Source organism: Carcharhinus amblyrhynchos, chromosome 14 (assembly GCF_965287045.1).
Source record: "Carcharhinus amblyrhynchos chromosome 14, sCarAmb.v2.hapA, whole genome shotgun sequence".
NCBI lineage: Eukaryota > Metazoa > Chordata > Chondrichthyes > Carcharhiniformes > Carcharhinidae > Carcharhinus > Carcharhinus amblyrhynchos.
Window position 1 is genome coordinate 62,738,008 of NC_137337.1, and position 17,997 is coordinate 62,756,004.

Consider the following 17,997-nt stretch of genomic DNA (forward strand, 5'->3'; position numbering starts at 1 on the left):
TTAGCCAAGGAAGTTAAGTGTAGTATTAAACTAAAAGAAGGAACATAAAATGTTTCCATTTAGGAAAGTTTTAAAAACTGATCAACCCACAATGACTTAGCGCCCCTACAGTCAGATCCTTGAATGTTTGTAGAAGCGGTATTAGGAGGTTGAAAATGTAACATGTTGATTGATACAGTAGACATCATTTAATTAACTAATTTAAATTTACCAGCAACAAATCAAATGATAGTTACATGAAGTGACAGGGGAAATCAAAACTGCTACATTGAGAATGCCTACAAGATTAGAAATAGAAGGGAAAGAATACGTTCAAACTCACAACAAAGCTATATCCCAGAAAAATGAGGGAGAAGATAAATGAGGGTGAATAGAGTAATATAAAAATGGACAAAAAGAACTTCTTTAAATAATAAAGTGAACATGAGCTTCTATGAGAATGAGACTGGGAAAATATTAATTGTGAACCAGGAAATGGCAGAGGAGATACATAAATACTTTGCGTCAGTCCTCATAGTGGAAGACATTAACAATATTTCATACATATTAAGCAATCAAGGAACAAAAGCGGAAGAGGAAATAAATACAATAATTACCTCTTGCCAAAAAACTCAGGAAAATAATGGGGCTAAAGGCCGATAAATCCCCTGGACCTTATGGATTATATTCTAGGATATTAAGGAAGTAGCTAGAGAGATAGCAAATACATTGGCTGTAATCTCCCAAGAATCCTTAAATTCTTGAAAAATCCTCTAATTTTGGAAAACTGCAAATGAGTACCCTTACTCAAAAGGGTAGGGAAACAAAAAAAACAGGCCATTTAGCTTAACATCTGTCTTTAGGAAAATGTTAAGAATTCATGGTAAAGGATGTAACAGCAGAACATTTTGAAATACATAATCAAGCAGAGTCAGCATGGCTTCACAAAAGGGAAATCATGCCTGACAAATTTATTAGTTCTTTGAGGTGATAATGAACAGGATAGATAAAACAAAACTAGTATAAGTAATATGCTAGGATTTCCAAAAAAGCATTCAACAACGTACCGCACGAAAGGATAGTTAGTAAGAGAAGAGCCCACGTTGGTGGTAATTTATGAGCATGGATAGAGGATTGGCTAACCGATAGAAGACAGGGAATTGAGATTAAGAGGAGCATTTTTAGGATGGCAACCTGTAACTAGGAGTGCTATAGGGATCAGTGCTGGCATCACAATTATTTACAATACATATTAATGACTTGGACAAGGGAAGTAAATGTACTATTGCCAAATTTACAAATGACAAAAATAAGTGGGAAGGATTACACAAGGTATCTAATTTGGCAGATAGAAAATAATGTAGAAAAATATGAAGTTATGCACTTTGGTAGGAAGAATAAGAGAGTTAAATATCATTTAAGTGGAGAACGACTGCAGAAAACTGCAGCACAAAGATTTGGGGGCCCTCTTGCATAAATCACAAAAAGTTTCAGCAAGTAATAAGGAAGGTATCTAAAATGTTGGCCTTTATTTCAAAGGGATTGCAATACAAAAATAAGGAAATCTTGCTAAAACTTTACAAGGTACTAGGTACACCATATCTGAAATACTGTGAATAGTTTTGGTCCCCTTAACTAAGGAAAGATTTTCTTACATTGGCGACAGTCCGGAGAAGGTTCACTAGGTTAATCCCAGGTATGGAGGGACTTTCTTATTAGGAGAGGTTGAGTAGATTGGGCCTTTACTCATTGGAGTTTAAAGAACGAGAGGTGACTTTATTGAGACACATAGGATTCTCATGAGGGTTTGACAGGGTAGATGCTGAGACGAGGGTTCCCCTTGCGGGAGGGGCTAGAACCAGAGGGCATCATCTCAGAGCAATCCATTTAAGACTGGGATGAAGAGGAATTTCTTCTGAGGGTAGTTAATTGATGGAATTCTTTACCACTGAGAGCTGTAGAGGCTGCGTCGTATGTTTAAGTCTGAGATAAAAAGAATTTTAATCAGTAAAAGAATGAACGGTTACAGGGATAAGGTAGAGAAGCAGAGTTGAGGACTATTTAGCAGATCACGATCATGATTTCATTGAATGGCAGAGCAAACTTGATGGGCAAAATGGATGGCCTACTTTTACATCTTATGGCAAATAACTGGATATTGGGTTGAGGCTCAGGTCAAGGTTGAACAGGTGTCTAAGGTTTGACATGGTCTAGGTAAATCTGATGGGAGCCAGGAAAGGAATGATGTCAGCAAGGAAGCTATGGTTGACCTGTCACATTTTCTGCAGAGAAGTACTGGGCCTTGAACCAACACTATTTGTTGCAGGTGACAAAATCAATAAGTTTGGTTTTCCTGATGATTGATTAGAGGAAGTTGTGATTCATCCATAATATGTTGGGCAAAAGTCCAACAGCATGGATGTGGTCTAGGAAAAGAAATGGAGCAGCAGGGTTGGGTGTTATTGGTGTACATGTAAAAACTAGTCTTGCTCCATTCCATTGGAATTGTTAATGGATAAACAAGGTGGTTGACTTGGTACAAGTGAGCAACTGAGTAAGTGGGCAGCAGAGGTGTTATGTCAAGGAGTAATGAACTATAAATAAGAAAACCTCACCAAGATAGAGGACTTGGAAATGGAAGAGAAAGAAAGCTTGAAGGAAGAGTTTAAAGAAGTAGTCTTGATTAACAGAATATGACTACATGTCACAAGATCCTTATTTGTATTCCACAACAAATACTCTATTTATTAAAATGAGACATTTAAAATAAGTTTCAGAGCTGTTTCAGATCACCAACTATTGTACCTTGGAGAAGGACGAGAGTGATTCCTGTCCACAGTTCTCCACATGTTACTTTTACAATCACAGCTGCACTTTCATTAAGTCTCAGGGAAAGGCATTTTACACTTCACATGACAGCTCAACCGCAGCCACTTGTGCTATACACCTGCTAGCAATTGGTTTCAGACTGGCACTGAATATAATGATATATCAAACTGTTTAAATAGGGTTACTATATTTACAGAACAAAATCTAGAAATAACTAGGAGGAAATTTAATGCTACACAAAATGCAATACAATTCAGACAAACTCCTGCAAAAAGTGAACACAAACACCAAAATAGCACTATAATAAAATGCAGTGAAATTATATTTCCAATAGCTTACTTGGTGTGGAAATGCTTTAAATCCTAAGGATTTATGCATTTTTTCTCCATTCATGGGATGTGGGGTGCTGCTGACTAGGCCAGCATTTATAGTTCATCCCTAATTGACCTTGAAGATGATGGTGAGCCTCTTTTTTGACCTGCTGCAGTCCATGTGGTGTAGGTACACCCACTGCTTGTGCTAGCGTGTCTTGCAACAAGACAGATGGGTAGAACGTAGGAAGAACTCATGTCCAGTCAGATGATAATGATGTCAGGCATATGTGGTAGATGAGTGAGAGCATGGATGTGAGGAGAGGGGTCACTGGGTGGGGGGATAATGGCATAGGAGTGCAAGATGAGAGTTGGGACCCTGTACGGTGGATGGGATTGAGATCACTATGGAAGTGATGGCTGTGTTATTGGGTGCAGGTGGATATATGAAAAGGCAGACTTATCCTGCTACACAAAGAAGGTAATTCATCTTCCTGCATTACATTCCCATCCTCTTAGACGGACAGCTGTGTTCATTATTGTTGCTACTGCCTCCCACACAAGGTTATCATCTTGCAGACTGGCTGCCTGCCAAGCGAGAATAAAGAATGTCATGTCTCTGCCCTACCCCATCCAACATCTTCACCTGGCTCCCTCTGAGAAATGAGAGACTGTCTTCTGGGCTGCCACCCCACTTCCCGTCCCCAAATTGGACTTAGAAAAAGTGCTAGGGAAAGGTTTAAAAGGACCCCCCACTCCCAATTCTCCAAAGTGGCTGAAGATACTGAGAATTTTCTCACTGACGACGCTGACGGGATTCTCTTCGATTTTCTCACTGAAACCGCCGTTTGAAAATATAATCGAAAAATTCCACAGTTAGGGTTTTCAACCTTACGTATTATCTGTTGGGTCTACTTATGTATTTCACTAGGTTTCAAGATGGGACATTTAATTTGCTTCATTATTAGCACACTGTTACCTTCCAAATCTCTGGAGACAGGTCCTGGAATTTGATCAAATATTTTTTAAAATGGCTTGAGTTTCTATTTCAAATATCATCCAGCAATTAACAAGCATCAAGATTCACATCTGAACACCATGAATATTTCAGCCATGAATATATTCAACGTCTGAGACTCCAGCATGAAAAATGATCACTTTTCTATGCTATCAGGTAGGTACGTAGGTGATGTGATTGGCGCAACTTGTGGGCCGAAGGGCCTGTTTGTGCTGTAGTGTTCTATGTTCTATGTTCTATCAGAGTATGACCAACGTCCATGGAACCATATCCAAGTTAGGGGATTTATGCTTCCATGTGTGAGGTCAAACAATTGGAGAATTTTGATCAATAATTGTCTAATAATTAAAAGAACTTTAAGGTAATAATCTCACATCACTTGTCAAATGTATCCCAATTACAAACAGTGCAAAGCAAATTTTAAATCAGATAGTTAACTTTATCATGTAGAAATTTGTGAAACTTTATTTCCAAACTGTTTAACACAGAAAAGCAGCCAACTATCCTGTCACCGCCATATAATTCCAGCTTACCTCGTTGTTGATGCATGAGCGATGATATTTCCCCCAATTGGCTTTTTTGGATCGGCGGCAAACATTGCTGCCCCATCGACCTGTGCCACAACCTGGTTAGTTATTACGACAGCTACCCCAAACTAGAAGAAAATTAAGTGCAAGATGTTAAAATGTGATGTTCCAATTTCAGTAGAGGTTACAGAAATCACAATCCTTCTTTCAGTTAATGCCCCTTTAGGGTCCACTAAATTTATGCACAATGGATATATTAACATTCCAGAAAGCCAAACTTAATGTTTTTCCCAGAAGAGTTAATAACCGAAAAATACAGAACCCTGTGGTATCTTTTTGGGGGGGGATTAGCAGGGTAAATATTTGAGGTTACGGGGATAGGGTGGTATTGTTGTTGGTGCAGGCTCAATGGGCCGAATGGCCTCCTTTTGTAGGGATTCTATGATTCTTATCAATATTTGAGAGAGTAAGAACCAATATGGTGGCAATTAATTCAGACACTACTGATGTATTACATAAGTGACCCTGCTGACTGAAAGCATGCAAACTTGAAATGCAGGAAAACAGCTCTACTGAAATATCAGAAACCCATTTTTCAGTGCTGTTGATGTGGTTCCTTGTATGTAAAAAAAATGATCTTCATGGCATATAATATAAAGCTACATTATAAACTACTGCAAAAGCCTATGGTCAAATGTACATATTCAAAGTTGGTTTTGGAGTAAGTATACAAATTAATACAAATGCAAAATCTTGCAGATACAATAAATCCGAAATAGAAACAGGAACTGTAGGAAACAATCAAGTCAGGCAGCAGCTATGGGGAGAGAAAAAGAGTTAACATTTCAGACTCTCAGAACCAGTTTTGAAAGATCATCGACCTAAATGTTGACTCTTCCCCTCTCCACAGATGCTGCCTGATCTGCTTAAGATTTCCAACATATTCTACTTTTAATACAAAATTCATTACTAGGATCCAGCAATTTACCAATCAAATTTCTTGAGTACCCATGTGCATTTGTCCTTCAGCAAAAATAAACAAGAGATTTAGAATTATGAGTTTTGATGGGGCAGCTTCGGCAAAACTATTTCTATTTGACAGGAAGCTAGTGCTAAAGTCAACTATTTGAGCAAGCTGAGGTTAAGAGCAAATATTCTTATGCAGAATTGTTGGAGCATAGAATTATTTGCCACAGAAATTAGTGAGGCCGAAAATACATCACAAGAAAGTGCAGAAATACATGAAACATCGGAAAAGACAAGGTTGCACAGAGAACCAGGGCTATAGGATGAGCGCCATTAGACTAGGAAGGTTATTGCAGACAACAATGATTAAATGGTCTCTCAAAGAACAACACAACACGGGAAACAGGCCCTTCGGCCCAACGAGCCCGCGCCGCCGTCCCATTGTCTCAGTGACCTATTCATGATTTTAGTCTACGCCTAATGTGCGAGGATCAGGGAGGTCCAATATAGGGACAATTTGTTACCCAATCAATCAGCCTAAAAGCACATCTTTGGGATGTGGGAGGAAACCGGAGCACCCGGAGGAAACCCACGCAACCACGGGGAGAACGCGCAAACTCCCACAGACACAGGCCCAAATCCATGTGTCCGCACAGCAACAGAGATAGTCTCTGAGCTGTCATGTTGCCCTCGAGATGGTCCAGTTTAAGCACACTAACGACATGAAGCAATAGGCAACTCCCGAAGCAACATCCAAGAGCAGCCCACTACAACCTGCCGCATGCATGCCCCTTGCTGGTCAACAAGGTGGACTTAAATGCCTGTGGAGACAAAAAATTCATTATTAAACAGGCAAAGACTGTAACATCCCTGAGGCAAAAACGGAATCCCAAGCCTACAATGTTTAGTAAGGCCTGCTATATCCCCCTATATGTAGACCGCTCATGTGGCTGTCTAAGTGACTCTTAAACAACCCTAGCGTGCCTGCTTCCACCACCTTACTCGGCAGCGCATTCCACACCCCCACTACCCTTTGCGTGAAAAACTGCCCTCTAATATTTGTCTTATACCTAGCCCCCCTCACCCTAAGCCCGTGACCCCTCGTTCTATTCATTTCTAATAGCGGAAAAAGCTTACCACCATTTACTCTATCTATCCCCTTCATAATCTTATAAACCTCTATTAGATCCCCCCTCAGCCGACGTCTCTCAAGGGAAAACAGCCCAAGTTCGTTCAATCTTTCCTCGTAAGACAGCCCTTCCATACCAGGCAGCATCCTGGTAAATCTCCTCTGCACTCTCTACATCCTTCCGGTAGTACGGCGACCAGAACTGGACGCAGTACTCCAAGTGAGGCCTAACCAACGTTCTATACAACTGCAACATCAGACTCCTACTCTTATATTCTATACCCCTTCTTATGAAGGCTAACATACCATACGCTTTCCTCATCACATTCTGCACCTGCACCGACACCGACACCTTCAGGGACTTGTGCACTTGCACCCCCAGGTCTCTCTGCGTATCTATACTCCGGATAGTTCTACCTTTTATCGTATAACTCCCCTCCACATTATTCCGGCCAAAGTGCATCACCTCGCATTTCTCCGGATTAAATTCCATTTGCCATCTATCTGCCCAATCTACCAGCCTGTCTATGTCCTGTTGCATTGCCAGGCACTGCTCCTCAGTACCCGCCAATCCAACCATCTTAGTGTCATCAGCAAATTTGCTGATCACACCACCTACCCCCTCTTCCAAGTCATTAATATATACCACAAATAGAAGAGGTCCTAGTACCGAGCCCAGCGGCACACCACTGGTGACAGACCTCCAATTGGAAAAGGAGCCTTCCACTACTACCTGCTGTCTCCTCCTCCCAAGCCAGTTCTCCACCCATCTACATACCTGCCCTTGTATCCCATGAGCCTTCACCTTTTCTATCAGCCTACCATGAGGGACCTTGTCAAACGCCTTACTGAAATCCATATAGACGACATCAACGGCTTGTCCTTCGTCAACCGTTTTTGTCACCTCTTCAAAAATTTCCACTAGATTCGTAAGGCACGACCTCCCTGTAACGAAGCCATGCTGCGTATCCCTGATCAGATTGCAGCGCTCCAGATGTTCATACATCCTATCCTTGAGGATCCTCTCCATTAGCTTGCCTATAACTGAAGTCAAGCTCACCGGCCTATAATTCCCTGGGTTATCCCTCTGACCCTTTTTAAACAACGGTACTACATTTGCAATCCGCCAATCCTCTGGGACCTCACCTGTGTCCAAAGAAGAGACAAAGATTTGCGTCAGAGGCCCAGCAATTTCATCCCTCACTTCCCTTAGCAGCCTGGGATAGATGCCATCAGGCCCCGGAGATTTATCCGTCTTTATACTGTCTAAAAGTCCCAACACCTCTTCCCTCGTGATGACTATTTCCCTCAACGGATCCTCAAACTCCTCAAGCACAGCACCAGACATCAGGCCCCTCTCCTGTGTGAATACCGACGCAAAGTATTCATTCAAGATCTCCCCCATTCTCTTCTGCTGTAAATGTTGATGGTTCTGGAGAACATTCCTCTAAGTTCGTCCTTAACTTTTCTAATCTAGGAACAAAAAAACATGTGAAATAATATGGTACTGGGTAAACATTTTGCGAAGTGGAATGTTTTCAATCATTTAGGTTTCACTTAATGTGAATCCCCAGCCCCCATAGTTGTCCTCTACAAAGTTTAATACTCACACAATGTTAGGAAGCTTGTTGGTATTGATTCCCAGCTCAAAGCAATATTGTTCTGCATTTTCCTTTTCTCATTCTTTACTTTCATACATTTATTACAAGTCTAACTCTATCTTGCTCCTGACAACCTGACTGGCCCTACTAACTAACCTGGTTTACAAATATACCTCTGAATTCAAAGTTGTGAAAAATAATAATACAATTTGAGAAGCATTACCTCATCTGCCAGTCGCAATAACATTCGTAGAAAACGTGCAAGATGCATCTGCCTAGCCGATAATTCACCTCTCCCAGAGTAGTCTGTCCTATACAAGGCTGTTGCACTGTCCACAATTAACAATGCATATCTAGTTTGGAAAGAGGAGCATAAAACAACTGCATTCAACAACCATTACAGAATTCTTAACAATATCAGATCAGAAGTACGCAAGGAAAAATTATTTGTCCCATCCAAATTCATCTTCAGCACTTTTTAATCCAGATGAATTTTGAATGAACTTCCCTCTTTTATAAGGTCAGAAGTGGGCATATTCGCCGATGATTGCACTGTGTTCGGTACTATTTGCATCTCCTCAGAGAATGAAACAGTCTGTGTCCATATGCAGCAATGATGATCATCCCCAACAAGAGAGAATCTCCTCATCACTCCAAGACATCTAATGGTTTTGTCAGTGCTGAATCTCATACCAACAATATCTTGGGGGTTACCATTGATCATAAATTTAATCAGACCAATACATTATATATACTGGGGCTACAAGAGTAAGTTGTAGACTGGGACTTCTGTGGCAAGTAACTCACCTCCTAACTTCTCAAAACCTGTGCAACATCTATGAGGTATGGGGAGTCAGATGCTGAATTACTCACCGCAGTATATCAAGCCTCTGACCTGTTCTTGTAAGCATACTATCTATACAGAGAGAATATTTTCTTTTGTAGGAAAGAACATTAGTAGAAGCCATCAATATAAGATAGTCACTAAGAAATCCAAAATGAAATTCAGAAGAAACTTCTTTACCCATAAAGTGGCAAAAATATAGAACTTGCTATCACAGTCATGTTGAAGTGACTAGTACAGATGCGTTAAAGGTGAAGCTAGACAATCATTTGAGAGAGAAAGCAGAGACAGAAGAGGTTTGAGGGAGATGGATGATTGCAGATTTATATGAGAAAAAAAATGGGAAGAGGCTTGAGTGCAGCATAAGCACTAGCATGGACTCTGGTCTTAATAGCCTGTTTCTGTACAGTAAATCCTATGAATTCACATCAGGAGTACTGTGAGCAGTTCTGCTCCTCTTTAAGGCCAGTGCCAATATGCCACCTGGGCATTGGCACTTTGCTCTTGGGCAATGTCAGGAGGCCCAGGCTGACATTGCCCAGGTGGCAATGCCCAGGAGGCAGCCCTCCTCCCTCGATGGCCCCCTTCACTCCAGCGGAGTTTGGCTGCCAATTCCCTGCAAGCAGGGAGCTATACTAAACCCCAGCGGAGTGAACCACTCTTGGCGGGGTGGGAGAAAGAGGCTAGCATGCCCAGAGATTTGTCCCGGATTTGCTAATGAGATTTAAAAGAGATGGAGATGCGTATCTACACAAATTATGTAGCTCCGTGCCAGAAATTGGTGTGGAGCTGATGACACCGCAAATCCAGCTGCTGAAGATGCATGGATGCTGTAGTGGCCAGGAGGGAGCCCATGAAATGGAACCCGATCATGTTTCCCAGCTCACTGAGCTGCTTTTATAGCATGTCAGGATGGGAGAATCGCCCCATTATTTCCGTGATAGCAGCTCAGAGAAGGTTCACCAGGAGGCTCCCTGTTATGGAGGGATTGTCTTATGAGGAAAGGTTAGATAGGTTGGGATTCTACTCACTGGAACTTAGAAGTATGAGAGGTGATCTCTTTGAAACATTTAAGATTCTTAAGGAGCTTGATAGGATAATTACAGAACAGATATTTCCCCTCATGACAGAGTCTACAACCAGAAGAGACAGTCTCAGAATAAAGGGGTGCCAGTTTAAGACCAAGATGAGGAGAAAATTCTTCTGCGGGTTAAGAATCTTTGGAACTCCTTGCCACAGAGAGCTGTGGAGGCATAGTCCTTGCGTATATTTAAGTGAGAGAGAAATACATTTTTGATCAGTAAGGGAATCAAGGGTTACGTGGAAAGGGCAAAAGTGGACATGAGGAATGTTGAATCAGCGGTGATCTTATTGAATAGCAGAGCAGGTTCAAGGGGCCGAATGACTTACTTCTGTTTCTATTTCTTATAGTCTTATGTATTTTTCATGTGAAAAGAGCAGTAAAGTTTTGAACCAAACAAAAACCTAAAACAGTAGGTGCAGAATAGGCTTTAAATGCAAATCCAATCCATGTACTGAATATGTGAATAATCCATACATTTCCTGGTAGAAAATGAGATTTTCCATGTGAACTTGAGCAACAGCTACTTAATAATTAATAGGTCAAGATTACTGCTGAGATACAAAAACAAGTGGAACTAATGAACTTTGATGTAGGGCATGAGATTTTGAACAGTCTCACTGCAAGTGCTCATTAAACAAATTGATACCTGGATTCTGTCATCATGGCAGATGCTTGGTATAACAGCTGGGTCTGATGGTCAGTGTTGAAAGCTCGAGCATATGCAACATTGTCAAGTACATCGCTTCCTGAAAGGTTATATCTAAAAGATACAAGAAAAGATGCCTATGATCACAAAAAGTATTAACAGCAACGTCAGGTCAAAATATGCAGTCACTGAATTGATGAGTAAAAGCAAATTGTTGCAGATGATGGAAATTTGAAATAAAAACAAGTGCTAGAAAAACTCAGCATGTCTAGCAGCACTTGTGGAGAGAGAAACAGAATTAATGATGAATATGACACTTCTTCAGAACTGAAGAGAGGTAGAAAAGCAATGATCTTATGTTGTTCAAAAGAGGTGGGGGGATGGTCAGGTAAGTCAGAGATTAATCTGACTGCAGCAAAGATTAAATGACAAAGCAAATGTTGATAGTTGCAGTAAACAAAGAAAGCAGTACTCCAGAGTATATAACAACATAAAATGCTGGATAGATGCAACAGATCTGGCAGCACCTTTGGAGAGAGACTCTGAAGAAGGACTTAAAATGCTAACTCTGTTTCTCTTTCCTCAAATGCTGTCAAACCTGTGGAGTTTATCTAGCATTTTCATTTTTATTTCAGATCTTCAGGGTCCACAGTATTCTGCTTTTGTATTGGTCCAGCACAAAGTGTTAATGTGTTGAACTTCACTGGGTCATTTCAGCAGGCAGAAGACTGAAGTGTGAACATGGTGGCAAGGGTTGGGGGGGAGGAATGGAAGTGAGAGAAAGAGAGAATGAGAAATACATTTTCAGCTACAATGCCATAATACATGTATTGCTGCCAAGTCCTCAGTCCATAAATCTGTCAAGAAATTTCAACACCTCCTCCTAACTGCTCAAAAACTCAGTAGTTACAACAATATTTCCTGAATGCAATCAAAAGGTACATGTGATGTGAGGATTACTAAAGTGTAGCAGTGTATAGCTTTCAGTTGAAGTACTCAGCAATGAACCTCCTCTCTATCATCAACAAAACAACATTGGAGATGCATGAATGACGTGATACATCAATGACGTGATACATCAAAACTCCATAGGCATGACAAAGAAAATGGGAAAAACAGATCTTTATCTAATTCATATATTCTGACCTTTTCTGTTGGGAGATTTTAAGCACATTGTGTTCAAAGAAAAACAAAACTGAATTCCGATTCCAAACTCTTTATTACCATTGCATCCCCTCCTCTAAACAAAAATTTATATGGATGCTTTTACTTGCCCAAGAAGAGGTTAGGGAATTCAAGGTAACCTATTCATTTCTCCTATTTTGAAAGCTCTTACTGGAATTGTCCTAAGCAGCAGGGAACAGAAATGCATTACATAAAGTACAATTTCAAAAATAAATTCACCAAGCAAAACTTCAAAATTTAATCCACATGACTAGAGCTAAAACAGTGCAGCAAGTAAAATCTCAGATGTTCCTCAGAAATGGCCACCACCTATTCCTTCACCACAAAACCTAATCCTCAGCTCAAAACTAGCATTTCCCACAGCCCTGATCACTAATTTAAGGTCCACCTCCTGCTTTTTTTCATCTTTTCATAGGATGTGACCATTAATGGCAAAGCCAACATTTATTGCCCATCCCCAACTATCTGCAAAATGCCATCTTCTTGCCAACTGAGTATGTTGCTAGGTCAATTCAGAAGGCAGCCAAGAGTCAATCACATTGCTGAGAGTTTGAAATCACATGTAGGCACGACCAGATATGGTGTGATGGAAGTATGCACATGATATGTATATATATCGTGTTTTTATGTTTCAAGAGAATGCTTTAAAGTTCATCTTTTGTCTGCAGGTTGTCAGTATGTCTGGAAAGAATACAGCTCGGACACTGGGAAGAAGGATAATTACTTATTTCAACCTTGCATGTGGTTATGTTAAGTAGATCTATTGAACTTTTGTTCACCCAAGTTTCCCCAGGCTTTCAGATTAGAGTTATTGATAGGGTCATGTGAAGTTGTGGTTTATGTGCGGTCCTGGACCTGTAGATGAAACAAACATGCTTTTGCAGAAAGGAGCTGGAATTTGGTTGTTCTGGTTGAAGTTCAGAGAATTTTGCTGGCTTCTGAAAGCTCAATATCTCTGAAAACTCTAAGGCTGTCTACATTCATTACAGCAAATATGTTTGTGATTGCTAAATATACTTAAAAGGTTCTAAGTCTGTAAGAAGAATGTTGCTTATTTGAACTGAAATAGCGATAAGTTAGAAATTAGAGTTGTTTAAAGATTGCTCAACTGCTAACATTAAGCTGCTTCATTTTGTTAGAGTTAAACTTAGATTGTTATAAATAAAACTTGTTTTGATAAAATAAAACACTAATTTGACAGTGGAATTACTCTTGGAGTGAAGCATCGTTTGCTCACATTTATGCCCAAATAAAAAAATTGTTGAGATCTAATCTAGCTTCAGAATACACCTTGTGGTTCTGGTCCAGGATCATAACAAAAGGCAGCAGATTTTCTTTCCTAAAGAATATTAGTGAACTCAAAATATTTTTGCAAAAATTCAGTAGTTTCATGTCACTGTTGCTGATGTTAGCTTTTTATTCCAGATTTACTTGACTAATTATTTTTAAATTCCCCAGTTGCCATGGTAGGGTGTGAACTCTTGTCTGCAGATCGTAAATCCAAATCTCTGGATTACGTGTACGGTAAAATAACCACAAAGCTATCACACCCAATGCACCTTCAAACTCATGTCAACACAATTTTGATCACTGGATTTCCTCTCCTTGCTCAAATATGGCAGTGAATGATTTGCTGAGACACCAATCCCAAATCCTGCCCTCAAAATCATAGTGTAGAGATGCCTGCATTGGACTGGGGTAAACACAGTAAGAAGTCTCACAACACCAGGTTAAAGTCCAACAGGTTTATTTGGTAGCACAAGCCACTAGCTTTTGGAGTGCTGCCCCTTCATTGAGCGGGAGTTCTGTTCACAAACAGGGCATATAAAGACACGAACTCAATTTACAAAATAATGGTTGGAATGCGAGTCTTTACAGGTAATCAAGTCTTAAAGGTCCAGACACTGAGTAGAGAGAGGTTAAGCACAGATTAAAGAGATGTGTATTGCCTCCAGTCAGGACAGTTAGTGAGATTTTGTAAGCCCAGGCAAGTCATGGGAGTTACAGATAGTGTGACATTTACCCAAGATCTCAGCTGAGGCCGTCCTCATGTGTGCGGAACTTGGCTATCGGTGTCTGCTCAGCGACTTTGCGTTATCATATGTCGTGAGGGCTATCTTGGAGAACACTTACCTGAAGATCAGAAGCCGAATGCCCATGACCGCTGAAGTGTTTCCCAACAGGAAGAGAACACTCTTACCTGGTGATTGTCAAGCGATGTTCATTCATCCATTGTCATAGTGTCTGCATGGTCTCCCTAATGTACGATGTCTTGGGACATCCTTTCCTGCAGCTTATCACATAGACAATGTTGGCCAAGTCACAAAAGCGTGTACCGTGTACCTGGTGGATGGTGCTCTCACATGAGATGATGGCATCCACGTCAATGATCCAGCGTGTCTTGCAGAGGTTGCTGTGGCAGGGTTGTGGTGTCGTGGTCACTGTTCTCCTGAAGACTGAGTAGTTTGCTGTGGACAATGGTCTGTTTGCGGTTGTGTGGTTGTTTGAATGCAAGAAGTGGGGGTGTGGGGATGGCCTTGGCAAGATACTCATCTTCATCAATTACATGTTGAAGGTGCCGGAGATGATGTCATAGCTTCTCCACCCTGGGGAAGTACTGGACGACCAAGGGTACTCTGTCCGCCATGTCCTGTGTTTGTCTTCTGAGGAGGTCGGTGAGATTTTTCGCTGTGGTGTGTTGGAACTGTCGATCGATGAGTTGAGCACCATATCCTGTTCTTACGAGGGCATCTTTCAGCGTCTGGAGGTATCTGTTGAGATCCTCCTCATCTGAACAGACCCTGTGTTTACGGAGGGCTTGTCCGTAGGGGATGGCTTCTTTAACATGTTTAGGGTGAAGGCTGGAGAAGTGGAGCATCGTGAAGTTATCTGTGGGCTTGGGGCACAATGAAGTGCTGAAGTGACCGTCCTTAATGGAGATGCATGTGTCCAAGAATGCAACTGATTCCGGAGAGTAGTTCATGGTGAGTCTGATGGTGGGATGGAACTTGTTGATGTCATCATATAGTTGTTTCAGTGATTGTTCACCATGAGTCCAAAGGAAGAAAATATCATCGATGTATCTAGTGTATAGCATAGGTTGAAGATCCTGTGTGGTGAAGAGGTCTTGTTCGAACCTTTGCATGAAGAAGTTGGCATACTGAGATGCAAATTTGGTCCTCATGGCTGCTCCATGTGTCTGGATGAAGAACTGGTTATTGAAGGTGAAGACATTGTGGTCCAGGATGAAATGGATGAGTTGTAAAATTGCATCTGGAGATTGGCAGTTATGACTAGAGTCGCTGAGCAGAGACTGATAGCCAAGTTCCACACACAAGGACAGCCTCAACCAAGATCTTGGGTTCATGTCACACTATCTGTAACCCCCACAACTTTCCTGGGCTTGCAAAATCTCACTAACTGTCCTGGCTAGAGACAATACACATTTCTTTAACCTGTGCTCAACCCGCTCTCCACTCACAATGTCTGTACCTTTAAGACTTGATTACCTGTAAAGACTCGCATTCCAACCATTATTTTGTAAATTGAGTTTGTGTCTTTATATGCCTTGTTTGTGAACTGAAATCCCACTCACCTGATGAAGGGGCAGTGCTCCAAAAGCTCGTGGCTTGTGCTACCAAATAAACCTGTTGGACTTTAACCTGGTGTTGTGAGACTTCTTACTCAAAATCATATCTTTATTCTTCTCAACTGTTACGGTTGACCATCCATCCCTCTCCAATTTCCAAGAATCAGTTCATTGTATATCTCCTCTCAAATTCCCTTCCTGAATCTCATTTTCGCTATTCCATCAAAATCTTCATCGAAAAGAAGCTGCTTGTCTTAACCTCAATAATATTCTACATGGTCAAGCCCTCCATTTTCCACCACCTTCTTCCTACTCCATCTCCAGAGAATAAGTCTTGCTTTGTTCCCAATTTACTTGTCCAACCAAATGTCTAGGCTTTTCCTTCTAGTTTAATATGGTGACCACCAGAGTGCTCCGAAGTTCCATCTGGGTTCCTCCCTTCTCTTCACTTGCATGTGCCCCTCAGAATGTGCCCACAGGCATGGGGTTAAGTCTCTTTATCAGTGTCACTTCTCTACTTGAATTGTTAAACTGCCTGCCCCAAGCTGCAAATAAGTTGTACAGAACTGTATGAAATTCATTAGGTAAACCAAATCAAGTTTAAGCACCTGCTACTAAAACTCCACACCCTTAAGGTGCCTGCATTTTAATTCACCAGTTGCTTCCTCACCTTGAAGCAGCCTAGTTCTGTTCCATGCAACTGGATTTCAAATATCTCATCTGATCTATTATTTTCACACAAACAAAACTGCCTCTCTTCTTTGTAGCTGAAACTCTGAACCTTCTTCTAATACCTGAAAACTGACATCTTCAAAGCTGTCTGACAGAGTTCTAGTAATCATAATCTATTACTCACACAAAGATATATATTCACATCTTGCCCTGCAGAATGTTCCATTTATTGATCACTTGTATCCATGTCAACTTTCACTGGATCTTTGTCCTCCAAGATATGGATTTCAAAGTCAATGTCCTTGCTTACAAATCTGGTCATAAATCTAATTCAGCAATTCCCATCAACCCATATTCTTTAGTCCTCTGACTCTTGCCTCCAGTGCTCCCCTGCTGATCCATTGGAAGCAGGGCTTTCAATTATCTTGCCCCCACTCATTGCAACTCCATAAATGTATTTCTCTTGATACATCTTTCCATCAAATATGCATTTTTGACCACAATTGTGGTCATTTCTCCCAATTCTTACCGCTGTTCAACACTTAGGACAACCACAATGGATTACTGTCCATCGAAACAAACCATCTCTTGATTAGTGCAGAGTCTTGGGATGGCGCACTGCTTTTCATTCAGTTCAAGTGTGCCTCAGTTGTCTAAATCACACTGCTGACTGTAAGTAATGAATTAATTAGGGAATATAGTTTCCCCACACCTCCCTCTCACCCCCACAAATATAACTGTCAACTATTAACTTTGAAAGACTATCCAATCTGATACAAAAAACATATTAGACTGATTACACTGCAATACAAACCTTTCAGCAACAGCAAGAAGCCGTTCTGGGCGGAAAGTACCTTCAGTATCAATGTACATAGCTTTTCCCTCTCCACCACCACGGTCAATAGGTAACTGCGAGTCAACGAAAGAAGAGAAATAAATAAGCTTTCAACAAAGCAGAAAAATCTTGTCTCCTTTAACATCAACAATTCCAATATCCTTGTAGTCATCTTTAACTGGGAAGCACTGAAGGAATTTACTTCACTGCAATGGTATTTCACACTGAACAGGTGTCATTTTCATAAGACACTAGTGTCTTCATAATTACTCTGGAAGGCAGTGGCAGGCTCTATGCAATTGTTTTTAAACAACCTATTTGTACAATGTTCTAAAATGAAAATTCTCAATTTCCCATTAACCTACTGAGACTTCTTTTCCTCTAAGAGGTAAAATTATGAACGGGCTCTTAGGAAGTATCAAGTCTACTAAAAACACTCTCCCAGAGGATAAATAAGTCAAGTACAGCAGAGATGAAGATTCAGAATGGCACTAGCAGGAAGGAAATATATAAAATCAAACAGCAATGCTTGGTGGAGGCGAGTGAAAGAGGTTGTGACCTCAATAAGCAGGATAATTGAGGAATACAGTTAACTTACGTGATCAAGAGAATTTAAAAATACTGCTACACTAAGTACCTGACATGTCACTGCCAATGTGTGACAGAGCTGGGTCTTCCCAGTACGAAACTCTCCAAACATCTCAGTGATTGAACCAGTCTCAATTCCACCTGCAACACCAAGCACAAATGATAGTACCACAACACAATTCTGGCAGAAGGTC

The 17,997-nt window shown here is 40.9% G+C and overlaps 1 protein-coding gene across 3 annotated transcripts in view; it reads right to left on the minus strand.

The window, feature by feature from the left end:
• The window catches only part of rad51 (RAD51 recombinase), a 70,919-nt gene that overhangs the window by 6,136 nt on the left and 46,786 nt on the right, over positions 1-17,997 (minus strand). For all 3 annotated transcript variants that reach the window (XM_080202032.1, XM_080202031.1, XM_080202033.1), the window contains exons 5-9: positions 17,853-17,944; positions 17,195-17,289; positions 10,935-11,048; positions 8,584-8,713; positions 4,671-4,792 (exon numbers count right to left, since the gene is read on the minus strand). In XM_080202032.1, the coding sequence (XP_080058158.1) occupies positions 4,671-4,792; positions 8,584-8,713; positions 10,935-11,048; positions 17,195-17,289; positions 17,853-17,944 (553 nt within the window). The remainder of the gene's footprint in view (positions 1-4,670; positions 4,793-8,583; positions 8,714-10,934; positions 11,049-17,194; positions 17,290-17,852; positions 17,945-17,997) is intronic.